The 22,992-nt window shown below is 38.2% G+C and overlaps 1 protein-coding gene across 1 annotated transcript in view; it reads right to left on the minus strand.

The window, feature by feature from the left end:
- LOC122788689 (extracellular calcium-sensing receptor-like) overlaps positions 1-22,992 on the minus strand; it is a 193,580-nt gene that overhangs the window by 124,763 nt on the left and 45,825 nt on the right. The window contains exon 2 of the mRNA XM_044055584.1: positions 4,040-4,797. Coding sequence (XP_043911519.1) covers positions 4,040-4,797 — 758 coding nt within the window. The remainder of the gene's footprint in view (positions 1-4,039; positions 4,798-22,992) is intronic.

Consider the following 22,992-nt stretch of genomic DNA (forward strand, 5'->3'; position numbering starts at 1 on the left):
GAACAATATTTAAACTTTGTCGCTATTTTTGAGCCTTTATCCCCACATCATTTTAGGCTTTGTCCAGACTTCTTGCACTAAGGTTGAGTGGTATGTATACCTAATGCACTTAGCAAAACAAAATGCCAGATTAAAACCCATCTATTGAAGTAAGTGTGTGTGTGTGTGTGTGTGTGTGTGTGTGTGTGTGTGTGTGTGTGTGTGTGTGTGTGTGTGTGTGTCTGTGTGTGTGTGTGTGTGTGTGCGTGTGTGCGTGTGTGCGTGTGTGCGTGTGTGTGTGTGTGTGTGTGTGTGTGTGTGTGTGTGTGGTTTGTAGTCTCAGAAAGACCTGTAACATGTACATGACACTGTTGAAAATGGTGCATAATGTGTTCAGTTATCATGACCAGCTATGAATCCAGAAAAGCACGAACAGGACCAATAAAAAATAAATCCAAGGTGGAAAACCAAACCAAGACAGACTGCTGCTCAGAAAGTCTAATTCTATAATACGAAACCATGAAAAACAATAAAAACACAAGCGCTTTCGCTCAGTCTGTGCCGAGCTTTACCAAGTGAACATCTAAAGTGCTGCAAGGCTTTATATACACTGAAGTTAATTATTAATTAATCAATTAAAAAATTAATCAATTAAAAAATTAAAGCTTAAAAATGCTGGAGTTGATAAATTGTTAAAAATGCTTCTTTGTTAAAAGTTAACCTGGTTCATTATAATAAATGTATACAGTAAATATTAAAACTGAAATGTAAAATAATCGAAAGAAACTGTAGGCAGTACATTTAGCAATAAATTTAAATAAATCATTTATCATATTTCACTTAAAGATTTTTTATCAGCAATGAATGAGCTTCTCATAATTGAGCCTTTCTTAGCTTGAGGACACTGTTTATGTTGATGTTGTCATTTAATCCAGGGTGTCTGCCTGCATCTAGTTTAAGTTGCCATATAAGTTCCTTGTATTCGAGGGTCGTCTCCCAGTCACCTCCCCTAGCATCCGGGGTAACTTGCTCCAACACTTTGAATTTAAGATCTATCCCAGGGCAAGTGAGTGAATGCTTATAGAATGCGTTAGACTCCCTTTGTTTACTTAGATCGTAAAAATGTTCGTAGAGTCTTTTCCTAAATGGCCTCTCAGTTTTGCCAACATAGAAGCTTGAGCAGGTGGTGCAAAAACCTAGGTAGACAACCCCTTTACTCCCACAGGTGTAGTGATGATATGATTTGATGTTAAAATTCCTGGAGGGAATGTAAAGTGTTGGAGCATTAATAATGGCATGGCATTGATTACAGGACCCACATTTGAAAGTGCCTAGTCGTGTGTTAGAGTTATTAGCCTGGAAATTAGGTTTTCTTTCAAATAGCTCCTTGAAATTAATGTCCCTCTTTCTTACAAATTTAGGGTTTGGTGGGAGGTCATCTTTGAATTCTTCATGAAAGGTCAGTACAGGCCAGTGCCTCCTGATGATCTCCTCAATATCAGCGGAGTTGCCGGAATAGGTATAGATAAAACTATTCCAGAAAGTGTCAGATATCGCTGTTGTGTTAGTTGTGACAGAAGGTTGCCCTGTACCAAGAAGTGGTGGAAATGTTGTTTCTCTGTTATCAATCACTTCCTTAGCTAAGGAGGTGATAAGGGAGAGAGGGTATCCCCTGTCTACAAACATGGACTGCAAAAAATGTATTTCATCCAAAAAATCAACAGTGGAGCTGCACATCCTAGAGGATCTAATGAACTGGCCCTTAACAATGCTTTTTTTCTGATAAAATGGGTGTGCACTTTGAAAATGCAGAAAAGAATTAGAAAAAGTAGGTTTCCTGTAAAGTTTAGAAAGGAATGTTGAATTGTTATAATCTTTATATAAAGTCACGTCAAGATAGTGAAGTTTGTGCTTGTTAATGTTGTGAGTGAACACCAAGAAGGGGGTAGTGGAATTGATATAACTAAAAAAATCCTCAAACTGATTGAGGGTCCCATTCCATAAAATACAGATGTCGTCTAGGTATCTTCTACAATGAGTTAAATATTGAACCCAAGTAGAAGAAAAAATGAACATACGTTCCCATCTGTGCAAAACAGCGTTGGCATAAAAAGAAGCGCATGAGGCATCCATGGCCACTCCTTTCCTTTGCCTAAAAAGCTCACCATTAAAGAATATAAAATTGTTCTGTAATAAAATTTCCTTAAACTCCACTAGAAGGCCAGTCACCTTATTGTTGAGATTAGTTTCAGTGGTTAAGAAATCGTTAAACCACTCGAGCCCTGCTGGGTGGGGTATACTAGGAAACAGGTCTTTGATGTCTATAGTTATCATAAGGAGTTCAGATGAGAAAATGGAAGGTTGAATGTCTCTGAGAAAATCCCAGGAGTCTTTGCAGACGTGATCTAAAAGTGGGATGAGCTGCTTAGTAACATGGTCAATGAATTTACCTAAGGGTTCAGTGATGCTTCCTGCCCCTGAAACTCTTTCGGCTTTTCCCGGTTAGGGGTCGCCACAGCGGAACTCCGGTCCGCTAATGATTGGCAGTAGAGTTTTACATGCTGGCTTGCCGGGCCTAATGCACAACCTTCAACGAAGGAACGCCCATTCACGCATGTCGTCACACAGTAGACGCTTTAACTGAGAATCGAACGGGCAACGTCTAACTGTGAGGCAACAACGCTACCGCAGCACCACCACCGCAGTATTCCTGCCCCTGAAACAATAGGCTTAAATCTCAAGGGGTCCAAGCCTTTGTGAATTTTCAGAATCCCGAAAATTACTGGTATTTTGGGTTTCTCAACATGCAGATAGTTGAACAATTTTTCATTTATAGCTCCTTGGAGCAAATGGTCAGTAAGCATATATTTGATTTTGGAAAAGGCTATGTTAACTTCATTTCTAGATACAATTTCGTATTGTTCACTGTCCTGTAACATGTCGTGGATGTAAATGTCATAGCTGGAATTATACATCAGGACAACCCCACCGCCCTTGTCTGGTTTCATGACCCTAATGTTTTCTTTTTTCAAATGGTTAATAAACCAGATTTCATATTCATTTAAGTTAACTAACTGTGGTTGTATTCCTTGGGAATGTAAAGTTCTAAAATCTTTCTCAACTAGTTCTTCAAAAATCCAGTCCAAAGAGAAGCGTGACTTTCCAATAAGCAATAAAATGAAAGTAGAAATTCAAACAAATAAATCCATATAAGTTAACAAGTTGTTTATTCCAAACGAGTAAGCGCTTTCGCCAAAGGCTTCTTCAGACTCTTTACAGAAAGAGTCTGAAGAAGCCTTTGGCGAAAGCGCTTACTCGTTTGGAATAAACAACTTGTTAACTTATATGGATTTATTTGTTTGAATTTCTACTTTCATTTTATTGCTTATTGGAAAGTCACGCTTCTCTTTGGACTGGATTTTTACTAGTGTTTTAGCGTGAGTATCCTACCTCAACTAACAGCAGCTCTGCGTTTTGGATTTGTGTAGTTCTTCAAAAAGTTTAATTAAGGGGTGTACAGGTGGGTTGAAAGTGCTAGTTCTACAGAGCCCTGTATTGGTATAGGGCTGCCATTTAAAGTAATGTGCTAGATTTAAATTTCTAGCAAAGAGTTTTAGTTCAACTAAAATTTGGGATATATTACAGGAGCGTGCAGGGACAAACTGGAAACCCCGAGTGAATAGGTATATAATGAAGTTGTCTTTTTTAACTATAGAAGAATTGTGGCCTGTAGTGTTGGAAAAGTTATAGTGTGGAGTGCCATTTCAGGGACAATGCGGATGTCATTTAACCATGTTTGTTGCTCCACATGTGAGGGGATTGTTTCTGTCCCCATGCCCCCGTCCTGCCGGGGGGATGCTGAAAATCCTGATGGGAATTCTTTCTACCTTTCTCAGCTAACCTCTCACTCCCTACGGGGGTTCATGAGTAGCTCTAGAATAGAAATCAGCCCCCTTGTTTTGGTTGTTTTGATTGTCCTGTTTATGTTCCCACCGGGTCCTATTAGGAGAGGGGTAGGCTGTTCCTTCTCTATATTCAGCTAAATCCCTGTCTAACTTACGATCTTCGGTTAAGTATTTTTGTACAGAATTGATCGACTTTGTTAAAAACATTGTCATAATCAAACTTCACAGTTAAAAAGTTATTGTCAGTAACAAGGGAGTTGTTTAAAACATTTAACTCATTTATAAGAGTATCAGCCTTCGCCTCATACTCTGAAATCATCACATTTAAAACCTCCAGTCCAGCTCTGTCAAAAATTTCACACAGTTTTTTGTAATATAAAGTCCGCGGTTGAACATTATTAGGGAACTTATAAAAACGCAAACCCTTCGGTATGCGTTTCACATTAACACACTCCCTTAAGTACTCAATCTCGAGTTGATTGCTTTTATAAGCGTAGAGTTTGTCTTTTAGTTCACCAAAATCATTCTCTATGGTGTTGTAGTTATTAGAGGACACAGTACCTTGGTTGAATGTAAATTGCCGACCTGCCCAGGTGGTGAAATTGAAGTCCTTGGGCTGTTTCTCAGGTCTGCTGGTCTTCGAACGAGCCTTGCCTTCACTGTGCTCATTATTAGGTACCCTCTGTGTGCTGGGATTAGTCAGAATTAAGGAGTGTAAACCACTGTTAGTTCCATTTGCACCAGTCGGTGGAGATTTCCTCTTAGCTTCAATAGCGTGTTGTTGGTTCCCAGGTAGAGGGATACTGCTGCCGTTGTTTTCTTTTACGAGGTTGGTGAGTTGCGTTAACATCAAAACTACCTGGTTGAACTCTGTGCGAGTCACCTGGACGTCATCTCCGTTTTCTCTCAATAGCTGAGGAGTTTCAGCAGAATTAAACGATTCAGCTTCTCCAGCCATGGAAAAAGCAATGTAGCCAGGAATCCAGAAAAGCACGAACAGGACCAATAAAAAATAAATCCAAGGTGGAAAACCAAACCAAGACAGACTGCTGCTCAGAAAGTCTAATTCTTTAATACAAAACCATGAAAAACAATGAAAACACAAGCGCTTTCGCTCGGTCTGTGCCGAGCTTTATCAAGTGAACATCCAAAGTGCTGCAAGGCTTTATATACACTGTTGAAAATGGTGCATAATGTGTTCAGTTATCATGACCAGCTATCACATTCCCCCTAACAATGTCTCCCACAGACAGTACCAATGCACACTCTACTCCCCATTTCACTCACACCGTGGTCTCCTTGAGAAAAATCCAGAATGAGCACCTTATTTTCAGATATTGTAGAATTCTCCTGGTGACATATCTGTAATGTAAAATACAACATGGGTACAGCTGCTAGTTACATATGTTGTACTGATATTTATGTATATGTTTCAGATATTTATATATATGTTTCAGTGTCAGGCAAAATGGACAGCTGTATGGCAGGGATTCAAAATATGATCCATGTGCAACAAAGGCAAGCAATATACATTTGTACATCATGGCACATGCACTTCCAAGAGGTATACAGCCTCATATGCGCAGCAGTGGCCATTGGCTAAGCAGTAACAATGCAAAATATCTTAGGTATGACCCAATGTTACATACACATCAACAGCTTATGTATCCTGGCTTCCACTGTGAATATATACCAGCAATACATGAACCCTAGGGGTCCAGTTGTGTTGGTCTCAAGTTTGTTTTGTCGAAATGGAAATTTTCTGCTCATTTGATCAAATTCCAATTTTGTTGAGCATCTAGCTAGTATATTTTGCTTTTTATGTCCTGGATCATCAAATAGTTGGAAACAGCTGTTCCTCTTTTTCCTCATTGTTATATGATCTTGGATTTGGTATCTTTAATGTACTGGGTGTGGGTAGCACAGTTCCCCATATCGAGGGTTCAAAGGGCTTCCGCCCAGATAAAATATTGTGGGTGTTTTGTTTTGTTTTCAATGTATCAGCTGTTTGATTTTGAGAGTCAGTGTAGTATGGCTTAGTGTAGTGAATATTCAATGAAGGCAAGTGTACTCAAATCCTAGGTATAAACTATAACCGTGTTTAGTATATGATACTACAGTCCTGCATACAGTTGTGGACTTCTTTCCATTTCACAAGCATACCAGTAAAATGGTGTGTACCACATACAGTAACCATTTCAAATGACAGGACCATCTAGAGTGAGTCCAGAAACATGGAGACTGCATTGCGCAAAACAGGATTTACATATACTAAGTCCTGTTGCCATTCCCAGGGATATTCCCTTTTCTCCATCATATAGCGATCTCAGAGTTAGTATATCTAATTTTTTTTTTTTTGGGGGGTTGCCCCTGCAAAAAGAAAGTAGTTTAAAAGAGAAGCTCAATCTTTGAGATTCACTATTCTCCTAGATTTTTTTTTACAACATTTTAATAGAGTGCCCTATATGGGTCTCCTATATGGGTCTATATTATCTTATCGAAGAGGCATTAAGACGAATGCCTCTTTATCGACCCATACCAAATGAACTGCCAGTTCTGCAAATGGCCAATTCAGCTATTTTTTTCCTAGGGAAAAAATTGCTTTGCCATCATATGAATTTGTCTCTTTCTCCACAATAGTGCGATCTCGGAGTTGGTATATTTATTTAGGGGGTTATGGGATCAAAGCACCCCCCACTCTTATGTGTTTGTAGTGATGTTTTGTTTCTGGCTGGATCAGTGATTTTTTTCCCTAGGAAAAAAGTCGCTGAATCAGCCATTTACGGAATAGGCTGTTTGTTCTTTAGGGGTCAGTGAAGAGGCATTCGCTGCAACGCCTCTTCGATAAAATAATATAGACCCACCATGTATACTATTACTCAAGTTTCAGATCTACAAACTACCACTGCCCCTGCAGTAAAAGAGACACGTATCAGATTCCAGCATACATGCTTCTTTTATATAAAGCAGTGGTGCACAATGTCCAGACCCAGGGCCAAATCCAGCCCTTGACACAACACCATCCAGCCCCCAGAGAGTATCCAAAATTTTTTTTAAAAAGTGAAAAAATTATATGCCTTACCTCAGTCATGCAAACTTTCCAGCATGTGCTTACTTGCCTAATTGACTGCAGTTGCACACACCTCTAATTTTAGCTACAGAAGTAACTATTCTTTGTTCTTTATAACTTGTAGTCTGTAAACAGTAGTAACTTTCTGCAAGAGTTTGTAATAAGTCATGGCTGCAAGCCAGAATAAAGTTAAACACAAAGTTGACGTAGAAAACAGGCAATTTCATGACTGCTGTCTTAAGTAAAAATGCCAGTCACCTGTACCTATTGTTAACTCATAATGACTTACGAATGTTTTCAGGTGGTCCGCCGATGCATTAAGAATTCTTGTAGTGGCCCTCCACACAAAAAGGTTGTGCACCACTGATATAGAGCATTGCCTATGCCCAGAGAAAGATATATGTTAGTATTTAGCAGTACATACCCTCTAGAGGATATCCCACATATAGCCTACAACATTCAGTCAAAGTTAAAGCTTGCAGGGTGAACAGGGCATCATTGAGGATATAATTGTTTATAAGTACCATTGCATCTTACATTAGTAAGCTTAATTTATGCTGAATGTTATGAATCACAGCATCAAGGTTTGGGAGAGCTAGTCTGAGCTCTGTAGTATTGTAAACAGCCATATGTTCCATTCACAGCACTCTGTAGTGATTCACAATGAGGATGGGGCATTTACAGGGGCTATGTGAAGCATCTTTGCAAGGGCTCCTTATCTTGTGCAAACCATTTCATCCATTTGTAGTAGACATCACAGTTCCACCATTTTATTTAAATGATTTATTAGTGAATCCATTCTGTCAGAAGCATGGTCCCCAAGCATTATTGGCACATGAATGGGGGGCAATGAGAATGCTATTCATATTGTGACACTACAAGCATTGCCTGTTGGGATCACAAAGAGGGCTGTTTCTTTATATGAACATTTGGATGGATCTGGCCACTGATGTGTAGCATTGAACAGAAAACAAGCATTCTAGGGTGTGTGTGCAGCACGGTTATGAAAATCTAAGCAGGAGGAGACCAAGCAACCTGCAATACTGCAAAAGCAGTTTGCAGAGAACCAAATGCTGGCTTCAGGAAGTGCACACATACACATAATTATCTTACAGTCTCATTAACTATATATCTGTATTTGGGGTGCATTATAGTGTATAGGTGTAAAAGCAGAAAAGTGCAGCTGTCATATGTGTGACATAACACATTCTCAGTATTGCTCTGAAACTGCTCATTTTGTGTACTTGCAACATGCACATTTGGAGACAATATTTGAGCTATGTGACTGTCCCCAGTAACAGTTCCTTTGGACAGACTGGCATAGCCTTATCAGTCTGTCCATGTTTGTACATGTGCATGTGTGCTGCAGAACACTGATATGTTTTATATCACCTAATTGTTAAAATAGGTGGCAGCATACTTGTTTCCTGAAACTACAGGGTTTGCATATCTATGGATTACTGATTGAATAAACATGCAGTAACCCATCATTCTGGGCTGTACTTTACACTCTGTACAGGTTCTCCATGCCACCATATCTGTTATATGCTGGATGTTACTGGGTTACTCTTTTAGTTGTCTTTTTTATTTGCTTTGAGGACATAGTTGTTGTGATATTCACAGTTCTTTCACTGACCATAGACCTACCTACTTAATCCATCATCAACCCACCCAGAAGCATAGTTTGCAAAGTCGTATGAAATACCAAAAACTTCCCCAATGAAGCATTCTTGGACATGCTCAATAAATGTAACTGGACACTATTCCATCATCTCCATCTCGACCAGGCCATAACATACTTCAATGACACATTTCTAGCTATTCTAAATAGCTTAGCACCAACTCGTACATGTCGTGTTAAAAATAAGAGATTGCCCTGGATATCAAAAGAAACTATTATACGTCAAAAACAAAAGGGTAAATCTTAGTTTCGATACCAGAAAACAAAAGACAATAAAACTCTGTTAGCATACCAGCAGCTCCACAATCAAAAAAAAAAAAACTCAAACTAAACAAAAAAACATATTATACAGCTATGCGAAATAAATATGAAAACAATCCCAAAAAAGTTCTGGCAGGCAATTAACTCGCTCCTCCAGCCAGGTAAAGCCACAACCCCAGAACCAACAACCAATAACCAATGTGTGAGTATTGCCTCACAAATCAATACTTATTTTATAAATGCCATCCTCTCCTTAGTTACAGGGAACAATTCCACCCCACTGTCTCTTCCACATAATGTGGAGATGAAAAACAACTCCTTTGACCTCAAACTTGTCCCAACTAACACCATAAGAACAATGCTGAAAAAACTAAGACCTTCTTCCTTAGCAGCTGACCAACTCCCCAATGAGTACCTCAAATGTTCAACCGATGCCATAGCCCTGCCCATCTCCATTCTGGTAAATAGGTCTATAGCAGAACAATAAACTCAAATGCCATGGAACAACTAGTCACCATCCCCACAAGAGGAGAAAACATACTTGATCTCATCATCACGAACATGGGAGCACAATGTTCAACACCACCGGTATATACCCCACTGGTGAGATCAGATCACAACTAATCTCGGCTGGAGGTCCTCATCCCACCCACCCTGAAAATAAAAACCACAGTAAAAGACTTTCAAGCAGAGCAGACTTCACTTTTCAAGACTAGTGTGGTCTCCTCAAGGCCCCGAGCCGCGGCGGAAAACACGGAACGTGAATGTATCTGACCCGACACTTGCAGCAGCTGCTGAGAGGCAAAAAAAGTTCACCAAAAGGATAAAGGGTCTCAAACATCTGTCTCTGACTGATGCTGCCCGACTGAAACCAGTCTATTCAGTCTGCTCAGAGGGCTCTTTGGTGACCTTTGCCTGCCTTATATACAAGGCCATAACCCAAATTTAGATTTGATGAATATGCTTCACCTCAAAAATCTAGAGCAGAGACCAGGGCGCGAGCACCGAGACGACCAAGACATGGCTATTACACGGACATCAGGGAGGAAAGACTCATCCAAAGACTCCCTCTGCTGTGGAATAAAATCCCCGTATATGAATGGCTGTGAGCTGGAGCACTTGTTCAAGAGAAATCTTGGACCAATGGATGGGAGGATGCAGGGAGTACCGGAGAGATCAAGTGTATACCAGCCTCAACAGAGGCACTAGAAAATAATGGGCAATAGGAATAATACTCAAAGTATAAAGCCCCACAAACTTGTAATGGGCTGCGGCTGGATAGCGCTTGCAGATAGCCTGAACCTATAATATGTCCCAAAATTATGAAATATTTCCTATATCACCCCTCAACATAAAGGAAGAACATCAACAGGATTAAACACTTACAGACCCATAGCCATCCTTTCCCCCAGTGTCAAAATTCTGCAAAAATGTATACACACTCAATTACTACAAAACTTGCTATCTCACAAACTTATCTCTCCCTCTCAACATGGTTTCAGACCAAAACGCAGCACCACCACAACTCCAATTAATTTCTCTAACACCATCAACCAACTCAGAAATTCAAACCAGCAAGTAGCATCAATCTTCCCAGACGTGTCAAAAGCATTTAACACTGTCTCCCATCAGAAACTCCATAATACACTTGCCTCACTAAACCTATCAAAGACTTTCCTCTCTTGATTACTAAGCTATCGTTCTGAAAGACAACAAGCAGTATGATGGAATCTAAACTCTCACCACTTCTGCCTCAGTCGGGGTCCCCCAAGGATCAATACTAGGACCCCTTCTTTTCACCATCCTCTCTAATGATCTAGCCTCATCCACAACACATGCTAAAGTAGTTCAGTATGCAGATGATTCAACTATAATCTGCTCAGCAGATACCGTGCCAGACCTCCAAATAGTAGCTCAACAAGCTTTTAATGATATAGAAACATATCTAAGTAAATCATAACTAATCCTCTACCCCAAAAAGAGACAGTTAATGCTATTTACAAGTAGCAAACAATCATTGACCACCCCTCCTTTCACCATTCTATCAGAAAACAACACAGTCATCCAACCAGTTGAGCATACAAAACTCCTTGGCATGACAATCGACAACAAACTCAAATTTGACCAACACATGGCCATCACAATTAAGAAAGTCACGTCAAACTTGGCTCACTGTACAGAAGCAGGCCATTCCTCACTGACAATACCAGACTAGCCATATCCAGAACCTACCTCCTTTATACGCTCCTACATGCTTTCCCCTCTTTACCAACTTAAAAAAAATCAGCCTTAACCAAACTGGAAACTTGCTACAACAAAATAGCCTGCTTCACAGCCAACCTTCCCCACCAAACCCACCATTGTACTGCTCTACATAAATTAAATTGGCTTGAGTTACCTAACCTTCGCCATCTCTTCTAACTTTAAATTCATACACAGTATCATCTTCCATTCTGACAATTGCCCATCCCTCAAGGAACATGTTGTTCCCTACTCATGCCCACAAAGTACAAGATCTGCAGACAGAAACTTGTTCACAATAAACAAAACTAACAACACTCACTGTGAAGCCCTATTCTCAAATGAAATAGCCAAATTATGGAACTCTCTACCCCCCATCCTCCAAAATACACATGAATCTACCAATTTCAAACAACTACTATTTGAACATCTATCCAAAAACTGGCATTGCTCCTGTGCCAAACCTGTATATATATATATATATATATATATATATATATATATATATATATATATATATATATATATATATATACATATATATGTGTGTGTGTGTGTGTATGGGAACACTTCACAACGCCAAAATCCTGAAAGATCTAATTTCATATGTCCGAGACCATATGATCAAACTTTTGGAATCCCGACATTGTGAACGGAAATCTGCATACAGTGCAGAATGGGAAATTTCCTTTTTCCTCACTGTAGTGCGATCTCAGATTTGGAATATTTAAGTAGCGGGATGGGGGGGGGGTGCAGGAACATTTAAATTGTTTTTTTTTTTTTTTTCCATTTGTTTCGGAATTTCAATATTCTGAAACGTCGATCATATGGTCTTGATCATATGAAATTCGATATTTCGGAATTTCAAGATTCTGAAGTAAATCCGTATATATATAAATATATATATATATATATATATATATATATATATAGATATATATATATATATATGTATATATATATATATATATATATGTATATATTTATATATAAAGGAAATCTCATTTGTTCATAACTATTTAATATATACACAGTACTAATTTTATTTTTCTTACAGTGATCTTTATTGAAATGCTTGTGTTTTTCTTTTTGAACCTGTAAAGGAGTATGTTATATTCTACTTTTGCTTTTCACATTCTTCTTATTGTAGCTGTTGTTATTTGCTATACGTTGTTCACACTGTATACGTTTGCTGACTTTTGCAAAACTATCAGCAGAGACAGTCTAGCCAAACAGAAAGAAGACCCAAAGAACAGAGACCATTGAGTCAATAAACACCCTGTCACCTTAATGTGGAAGGAATCTGCAGGGATTTATTGCAGTGAGTGAGCCCATGGATCCCATTTTTGGCATGGCTGACATCTGGCAGATGTTACATAGTGCAGTGGGAAAGGTCTTTGTGGAGTTGATGGCTTCCTGCTTGAGGAATATGACCATTTTATTGGCAAGGATCTTGGAGGTGTTGTACAGAGTCATAGCTGGGATGGGCTAGTGGGACAGCTGCCCCAGGTGCATATTGTTAGGGACATGATTGGCATGGTAGAAGAGGTGCCGATCCATCCCAGGAAGTCAAGGTTGCTTCCTCTTTTGAGCTGCTGTCCACGAGTGCAACTTTACTAGATATTTTGTGGTGGCTTAAATGGTTTGATCAGTGCATGTATATGTTAAGAATTGCAGCGAAGAGCTATTTACTGAGTTACTAAAATAACCATTTTGTACCTCTTTCATGAAGGACTTTTTAAATTCCTTCCTGTGGAGGACTTTTTCCTTTAGCTTTCAACTCTGGATTGAAAAGGTTGCCAGCTGAGAGATTGCCCAGGGCAGTGGTTGACTAACCTATAGCTCTGATGTTAGAGGAACAGAAACACCTCCCCTCCATTGTCCAACAGTATAAGATGGCTGCCTTTAAATATCTGGCCCTGGTGAAAATGGCAGTGGTCCACCTATGTAAACCTTATTATACCTGTGCAGTGCCACAAACTAGCTGTCCATCCCTTCCCGTACCTCTGTGCCCTGGCTATGCATGCTATGACGTTAATTTCTGAGGGGGGACAGGTGCCACACTTGGTTAGCTAATCTATTGATAGCTGGTAGACAGAAGAATTATGTAGAGCTTGAAACATGTACCTATTTACAAATCTGACTGTCATGGTTACCATGACATGACTTAGTACAAGAGATTGAATGTCTGCATCTGACTTCAGATGCTAGTGCATTGGCCATGTCTGTAATGTGTATGGTACATATATCAATACACAATTTTCCTACATGTGCTAGGATGCAGCAGGGTGGAACTTGAAGGCTGCATGCAGATAGCATTGAGTAGTGTAATTATAGTGTCATTGTACTGTTCATGCTTCTAATGCCAGTGTATGTTAGTTCAACATGATTCATGATTGTAATTGCTTTCCCTGTTGTTGTTTACACATTCACAGCTGCAGCCCTGTTTGTCCCTGTGCCTTCATAAGGAAGCAAGCTGCACATAGTGGTGTGTGTGTGTGTGTGTGTGTGTGTGTGTGTGTGTGTGTGTGTGTGTGTGTGTGTGTGTGTGTGTGTGTGTGTGTCTGTGTGTGTGTTTTACCATACATGGGTGACTCATATGACTGACTTCTGTGATAGGCACTCTGCCACTGTGGTCAAACATAACAACATTTCAGAAGATATATATATATATGGGTTAGCGGTATTATACACATATAAAGTTAATGCCTATATTCACCCTATATGTGTTGCATTCTATCCTGGTTTGTGAAGTCATACTCCCCTTTCCAATGTCTATCGTATGTTTGCAAAGTCACTTCCTTTAGTTTCCAGTCATATTTGTTATATCACTCTCTGTATGTTGCATTTATGCAGTAAATCAGCTTTCTGCTTCTATTTCTAGGTGATATGTGTACTATTCCCCTAGTTTCCTTGGCTTTCTCTCCATATTCCTGTTCTAAAAAAGAAAAATGGGGCATCATCCAGGCACAATAATGAACTAAGGCTAGTTGTACCTCAGGCATTACTTTGTTACTTTCTGGCAAAACATTTATACTTCCTTCTGCTTCCAAATCCACCCCTTTCCTGTCACCTTTGTTCTGGTGTTGACTATGCATTACACTATGCACCCCCCCCCCCCGGCTGTGTTGATATGTGTCCTGCTGCGAATCACGCACCTGACTTGATCTTTTAGCCATTTTAATGTTCATACCATACCTGCTCGCTTCTGCAGACTTTGCTGGTGTTTGTTAAAAGTTTCCTAGCAAAGGAGCTTACTACATGACTTCCTTTATGTTAGGTTTCATATATATATATATATATATATATATATATATATATGTGTGTGTGTGTGTGCATAAGGTATGTTGACAGGGCAATGTTTCTCTGGTAATTTTCCTATTCAAGCACAGTGGATGTTGTTACTGTTACTCAACCTGTTCGCCAGGTGATATGTCAAGTTTGCAGCCTGCTGCCTTTTTATGTATTCAGATGTGTTCACTTTTTGGCACTGTGTTGCTTTTGCCATGGATTCCTTTTCCAGGGCTTCACAAATCTTTAGGAATCCAGCCCCATGACTCAACACTAGATTCAATAATAAACATTACCCTTTTAGAATTAGATATAAAACTATGATTTCTTCCCTAAACTTAAATTTAATTTAAAATTCCAAAAAGAAGAGAAAAAAAATGGAAGCAGCCTCCAATAAATAATAAAAAGCTTCACTTCCCAACTCTGTTTTTCTTGAGAACAAATCAACATAACCTAATAGTAGCTTGCATAACTAGATTAACCAATGTGTTATTCTCTGAGACGTTCACATTTTGTAATTATGACCTCCCAAGCTTTGTGCTCAGAGTTATAATTATAACATGCACACACCTCAAAGAAAACATGCTGGCTACTCTTATGCTAGACAACAATGTAGTTTCATAGCAAGCATGTCTTACAGTTTAAAAAAAATGTAATTTTCCTTTTATAGCCTAAATAATTTCATAAAGGCTTAAAGAAGTACATGCAAACATTGAAAACTAGACTGTGACAAAGAAGAGCTGTAGTCTTGAATGAACAAACAAACAAAAATAATAATAGTAAACATCAGCATTAATGGCAAATCAGATTTCTACTGAAGCAGAAACAGAATCATTCACAGAATCGCAATAAATAGATAAATAAAATACAATGAAATAGAATAAAAAATGCAGAATCAGAAGAAAAACTAAATATGGCTTGAAGCTTTTAAAATCTTGCAACAGTAAACCAGAAAACATGGAGAAAGCCACTGGAAATAATTTGTGAACTTGGCATTGTAGGTGCTAAGTTTTTTAAAGAAACAGTATGGTACTTAATATGAAAATAACACAATAAGAGGAAACACTGGCAAAAGTGACCATACCTCTCAACCTCTTAGCTCAAGAAATCTGGACAAAACCTAAAATAATGGGGAGAGGACAAAGGCCCAAAATAGGAGCAGATGTCAACTGTTGTTGTTATAAACTTAAAACAATTCCTAGGGTAACTGTTTTGTGTTAGCATGAATTTGAAGGATATGAAGTCTAAAACTCATATGTATGTCATTATTTACTGACTACAAACCTCAGTTATTTGCCAGAAAACCATTAGTTTTATGAGGAACAAATATATATATATATATATATATATATATATATATATATATATATGGCAAAAATCTGGACAGTTCAGAGGTATATACAGTGGCTGATATCTCACTGATTACTAACATAAAGGTTAAAATGCAAAGAAAGTGATGTGTGTTTTTATTTTATTTTATTTATTTATTTATTTTACATTTGTTAACCGGGGGTGTCTGACTGAGCCGAAAAGGTCCTTTTTCAGCAGAGGCCCAGGGAGAAAAGCTCCACAAAGAAAAATTACAGACACATTTAGTTATTTAGACATGATCAGTTTACACACAAATTACAAGAGACATGTTTTACAGTGGTATGCGGCACATAAACAGTTACAGTGGAGAGAACAAACAAAAGAATATTAATTTTGAAAATAAAGGTAATTAATAGATTTGTGGTGTACAGCTGAAATTTGGAACATAGGTAAAATACATACATAGTACACTGGTACAGTACATACATTGTTGATTAGCCAGTGTTTGTGAGTAAGATTGAAAACTATTTCAAGTGCTCTAGATTTAGAATGTATATATGTTTTACTTATCAGTAAAGAGGACTTCTTATATGGAAAACAAAAAATGTCATACTGACAGGACTCCTTAATTTGGGTCTATATTTAGACTTGGACAAATCATCAAATATTTTTTTCTTATCGTAGGAAACATGCCAAATTAAGTAAAATATTTAAAAGAAGAATAGCCCCTTTTACATCTCCAGTTCAAACAATTTGTATATTTAATGCCAAATATAATACTTTTTCCAGTTTTGACTGTTTTCTTCACAGTACTTCTTGAAACAAAAATTAAAAAGTAACCTTCTTCTTATACAATTACACTACAAAACATACAGTTTTATGTGCATGTAGCCTTGTGCAAATAAAGTAACCACTAGCTTGGTGCACTCACTATTACATGCAAAAGTGTATCCCCCCCAACTCCTGTATGTGGTAAATGCTACATTTCAGAGATTCCACTCCTTACATATTATGCAAACTGATACATTTGTTTAAGAGCCATTTTGTGAGAGTATGCATGTGTGTGGAGGGGATGCGTATATATATATATATATATATATATATATATATATATATATATATATATAAAATATGACTTATAATTGGTTAACCTACTAGTAATGAATTCTAAAAGATTATGCAGATTGAAGTCCTATATTTAGACACTCCAATTCCTAAGTGATCCTTGTTTTCCATACAGAAGTACTACCAGTGTAGGTTCTATCTGTACACTGTCACTGAGAAGGTTATGTGCATCTTTTATCGCATCTTCACAGCTATGATACTATGGAGGATGTATTTTTAACAGCTATGATACTATGGGAGAAGGTATTTTTAACAGCTATAATGCTATGGGAGGAGGTATTTTAACAGCTATGATACTATGGGAGGAGGTATTTTTAACAGCTATGATACTAAGGGAGGAGGTATTTTTAACAGCTATGATACTATGGAGGAGGTATTTTTAACAGATATGAAACTAGGGAGGAGGTATTTTTAACAGCTATGACACTATGGAGGAGGTATTTTCAACAGCTATGATACTATGGAGGAGGTATTGGCTATGGAGGAGGTATTTTTAACAGATATGAAACTATGGAGGAGGTATTTTCAACAGCTATGACACTATGGAGGAGGTATTTTTAACAGCTATGACACTATGGAGGAGGTATTTTTAACAGCTATGATACTATGGAGGAGGTATTTTTAACAGCTATGACACTATGGAGGAGGTATTTTCAACAGCTATGATACTATGGAGGAGGTATTTTTAACAGCTATGACACTAAGGGAGGAGGTATTTTTAACAGCTATGATACTATGGAGGAGGTATTTTTAACAGATATGAAACTAGGGAGGAGGTATTTTTAACAGCTATGACACTATGGAGGAGGTATTTTCAACAGCTATGATACTATGGAGGAGGTATTGGCTATGGAGGAGGTATTTTTAACAGATATGAAACTATGGAGGAGGTATTTTCAACAGCTATGACACTATGGAGGAGGTATTTTTAACAGCTATGACACTATGGAGGAGGTATTTTTAACAGCTATGATACTATGGAGGAGGTATTTTTAACAGCTATGACACTATGGAGGAGGTATTTTCAACAGCTATGATACTATGGAGGAGGTATTTTTAACAGCTATGACACTATGGAGGAGGTATTTTTAACAGCTATGACACTATGGAGGAGGTATTTTTAACAGCTATGACACTATGGAGGAGGTATTTTTAACAGCTATGACACTATGGAGGAGGTATTTTTAACAGCTATGATACTATGGAGGAGGTATTTTTAACAGCTATGATACTATGGAGGATGTATTTTTAACAGCTATGATACTATGGAGGAGGTATTTTTAACAGCTATGACACTATGGAGGAGGTATTTTCAACAGCTATGATACTATGGAGGAGGTATTTTTAACAGCTATGACACTATGGAGGAGGTATTTTTAACAGCTATGACACTATGGAGGAGGTATTTTTAACAGCTATGATACTATGGAGGAGGTATTTTTAACAGCTATGATACTATGGAGGAGGTATTTTCAACAGCTATGATACTATGGAGGAGGTATTTTTAACAGCTATGACACTATGGAGGAGGTATTTTTAACAGCTATGACACTATGGAGGAGGTATTTTTAACAGCTATGATACTATGGAGGAGGTATTTTCAACAGCTATGATACTATGGAGGAGGTATTGGCTATGGAGGAGGTATTTTTAACAGATATGAAACTATGGAGGAGGTATTTTCAACAGCTATGATACTATGGAGGAGGTATTGGCTATGGAGGAGGTATTTTTAACAGATATGAAACTATGGAGGAGGTATTTTCAACAGCTATGACACTATGGAGGAGGTATTTTTAACAGCTATGACACTATGGAGGAGGTATTTTTAACAGCTATGATACTATGGAGGAGGTATTTTTAACAGCTATGACACTATGGAGGAGGTATTTTCAACAGCTATGATACTATGGAGGAGGTATTTTTAACAGCTATGACACTATGGAGGAGGTATTTTTAACAGCTATGACACTATGGAGGAGGTATTTTTAACAGCTATGATACTATGGAGGAGGTATTTTTAACAGCTATGATACTATGGAGGAGGTATTTTTAACAGCTATGATACTATGGAGGAGGTATTTTTAACAGCTAAGATACTATGCAGGAGGTATTTTTAAGTAAAGGAGTATGAGAGGTAAAGCTCCCCACGTAGGCGGTATAGCAGGAGCAAAATTTATTTTAGGATGTTACATTGGATTAAATTTTGATCACTTATTTCACCCTGCTGTAGTTTCTGGACTAGATGTGGAAGAAGCCTTATGATCACATAACCAGAAAAAAATGTAATATTTCAGTTTGATCCCCTTTGTTGTTGTACACATGTAATATAATTATACTAAATTCAGAATAATATTCAGAAAGTCTCCTTGGCAGTAGATACTATTTATGAGCGGAAAACAAGGTATATGGTGTTAACTTGTTTCATATCACTATTACCACACAACAATTAAACACATTGCCTTTGGCTTTTAAGGGATAAATGCAAAATATATTGGATGTTATGACTGCCAGTAAATAATAGTAGGAAACTTGTCACATATTAATTATAAATAAAGCATAAAAAGGTGATTCAAAGTTTGACATTATGAATCTTTCCACTGCAGGTAGAGATAGCTGGAAAACTGCATTTGCAGATTATACTGAATGTCAATTGGATGTAATTCTGTGCTAAATCTACCAAAAAGAGGGCAAGCATGTTTGAGACATGTTCTCTTAAATCATTGCTTATTTTACTCTGTAGGCATTTTCCACTATTGTATTTTAATGTTGTTGTTGTTTGTCCTTCAGCTTTTCCCAGTTAGGGGTCGCCACAGCGGAACTCCGGTCCGCTAATGATTGGCAGTAGATTTTCACAAATACCAAGGTGCTAGCTTGAAGTCCAACCTTCAACGAAGGCACGCCCATTTACACATGTCTTTCTAATGCCCACCCGACCGCGGGGAGGACATGCAGACTCCACACAGAAGGCACTCCCTACACTCTAGCCAAGAATCGAACAGGAGGACCTCTTGATGTGAGGCAACAACGCTACCGCTGCACCACCGCGGATTTGTCCACTATTGCATTTTAATACTAATACTTAATTGAGGACAAAACCTATGTGGATTTATGACAGAATCCTATCAAGGTGCTGTGCTACACCATTTCATTTATTTTCCCATGGCACATTATAATTGCATGTTCTTATAAACACAACTACAGTACTGGTTTTACTAACTCCTCATTTTGTTGTAAAACATGTTGCTATTATTTCCAACATTATTAATCTTGAAAACTGTTGGTTACATTTTTTACAAGTCAGTCAACAGACAAAGGATTCTGGAAGAAGATTACTGTTTTGTGGTGAGTCTTACATTGATTAAAATGTCTGTCACCTCTATACTTCCTGCATTTAGATTCCTCATATATACTAAAACGAATATATTAGAATTCATTATATGCACAAATCGTTAAGACACATTTAATCTAAATACACAACTGAATTTATCTTTTATCAAATCACTACTTCTAATCAGTAAACTAATAAAAGAGGAAAATATTTCCCTTTTCCACTCAAGTAAACCATACAAGCAAAAACAGACCAGTAACTTGTTCCCCTACACCACATTATTCATATCTACTTACACTAATTCTCCCCTCCCCTCCCACTGCTCCTAAAGTTAACCATGCACACACACGCATGCACGCACATACATGTACACATACACACACACACATACACACACATGGACACATACACACACACACACACACACACACACACACTTCAAATATGTCGGTACGGTACCCAAGCATACCAATGCATCTATCTCCTTCCCTAGCCCTTCCTCTAACCCTAATCCACAAGCACTCATACACACAACACTAATGCCAAAACTTTCATTCCAAATAAATGTTTCAGCATTACTGCCTACTCCTGCTTACCTTACATTCAGTACTGCACACTCCACTGCTTCCTGCTCTCTGTAATGACAACATTCGACCAGTTCTAACACCAGAAAATCCTTTGGCCAGTGGTAATTTTGACTAACTGTAATGCACCCACTATGACTGGGTACAATACAGTAGAATCATTTATTGATTAAATATAATGTAATGTAATTATTTATTTACTTATTTCCTATTTTAAAACATTTCCTGGTATTTGCATGTCTGGTGTAACAGACTGGTTGTATATATCAAAAGCAGTGAGTTGAAACAGCATTGCAGCCCTTGCTAATCAGACTTTACAATATTAATCCATTTCAGATGTATACTGAGCATATGTTTTATGTTTATTGTTTAGTTTTACATTTCCTTTGTTGTCCCTCCATACAGAATATTTGCAAAAACAGCAACTCAATAAGAATGCTGAAATGCACAGAACAAAAGTAAAATAGCTTCTAAATATGTAGGAAATATACCTCTTGGGGAAAATGGGTTCAGCAAGGCAAATCCTTGTAAATTGGCCCTTATCATTACAAAACTTTTCTATTGTATCCATAGCTTTACAAAGACCTCACAAATATATGTAAAAATCCTTCTTAAAGAATTTAGGTCTAGAGAATGACTAACTTCATGGTCAGTGGAGAAAGGACATTAGTTGTTAAAGTATTTCAGAGCAGAGAATTTGAACACATACAGTAAGAGATCTACCTGCTACTGCTGATGTAAAGTAAAGGAGGATAAAGTTTGCTCTTCTTCATCTTCTCTGCTCAGAGTTCACCAAAGTAATTCCATTTTCATGGCACAGCACTGACTTCAAGCAAACTGGGCCTGCTTGAAGATGTTTGAATGCAACAACAATGCATGTGTCATATGCACTTATTTTCATACACTTTTGGAAATAAAACATCCATAACACATTGTCTTTTCAGGGCACTTCCACTGACAAGGATGTGCACAGTCTGTGTATGCATAGCTTATGGGTGCTCTGGACCTGTGCACCAGATCCCAGCACAGTGCTGCCAAACCTGCTGAGGCTGTGTCCAAGCAAACACTCAGTGAGACTTCTGCTATGCACACCTCCATGTGCTCACACAGCAATGAACAGCATCCACCCCGGCCACTGAACCACTGTCTCCCAACCTACTTATATGGGTATGACACATGGCAACATCACAAAGTATTGCTCAAATTTACCACTACACACACAATTGCTGATTGATGACACATAGCACTGTAGTCCTTCCCACCACTGTATATGATGTTAAGCATGTCCTATACTCTGTACTTTGCTACCTGGGTAGCCAATGTCTGACATATAGTGTGACCAGTCTATGTATGGAATAGCACTGCCTGGGTGAAGTTTTGCATGTATTATTTGTAATGTGCTGTATAACAGATTATTCTGTCCCATACTTATGAACCAAGATCTTCCTTTTAGCCAGTACTATGGCATACTATGCCCACATCCATCTGGCATAGTCATCCTGCAGCTGGCTCTTCCACAGGCTCCTCATTAGGCACCTCCTCCAATGCTGAGTCTGGGACCTCTTCCTCCCGAATGTCTCACCCATCTCTGACTGCTTGCATATAATGATGTTATGTAACTTTTCACAGACTGATATTATCTTACTGCAGCTGGCAGAGTCATATTGCAGGGCACCCCAGATACATCAAGTCATTAGATGAGGGCCAAATATGCATTCAACAATGGCACAGCTCTGTTAACAGGCCATAGTTATGCTCTGCCATGGTCTGGGAATTTGTGATAGGTGTCATTAACATGGCTCAAGAACAAGTCTAACATAGCCTATAAGATGTCCCTACATAAAATGACCACACGCGTACAGCCAACATAAATTGCATGTGTACCATAAGAGTAAGTCATGACATTGCCTGGGAAGCCAGCAGGCATTCCAAATATTATACCATGTGTATTACAAACCACCGGACAGTTGAAAGAGTGAAACCACTTATGGTTGATATACCCTCTTTCCTGCTACCCAAGATTGGGCCTTTATTCCAATGTGGGTACAACCTATGGAACAACATGAGATATTTGCCACTCACTCTCAATGTATCCTGGATGTGCATGTGTTCTCCCAAAATTCTGAGTCAAAAGTAGGTGATATTTACAACTGGTCCTGTCACAACAGTCTCTAGATTATTGGCTATCCTAAAATAAACTAAAGTTAATGGCC

Source organism: Protopterus annectens, chromosome 14.part0 (assembly GCF_019279795.1).
Source record: "Protopterus annectens isolate FY-2018-M chromosome 14.part0, PAN1.0, whole genome shotgun sequence".
NCBI lineage: Eukaryota > Metazoa > Chordata > Ceratodontiformes > Protopteridae > Protopterus > Protopterus annectens.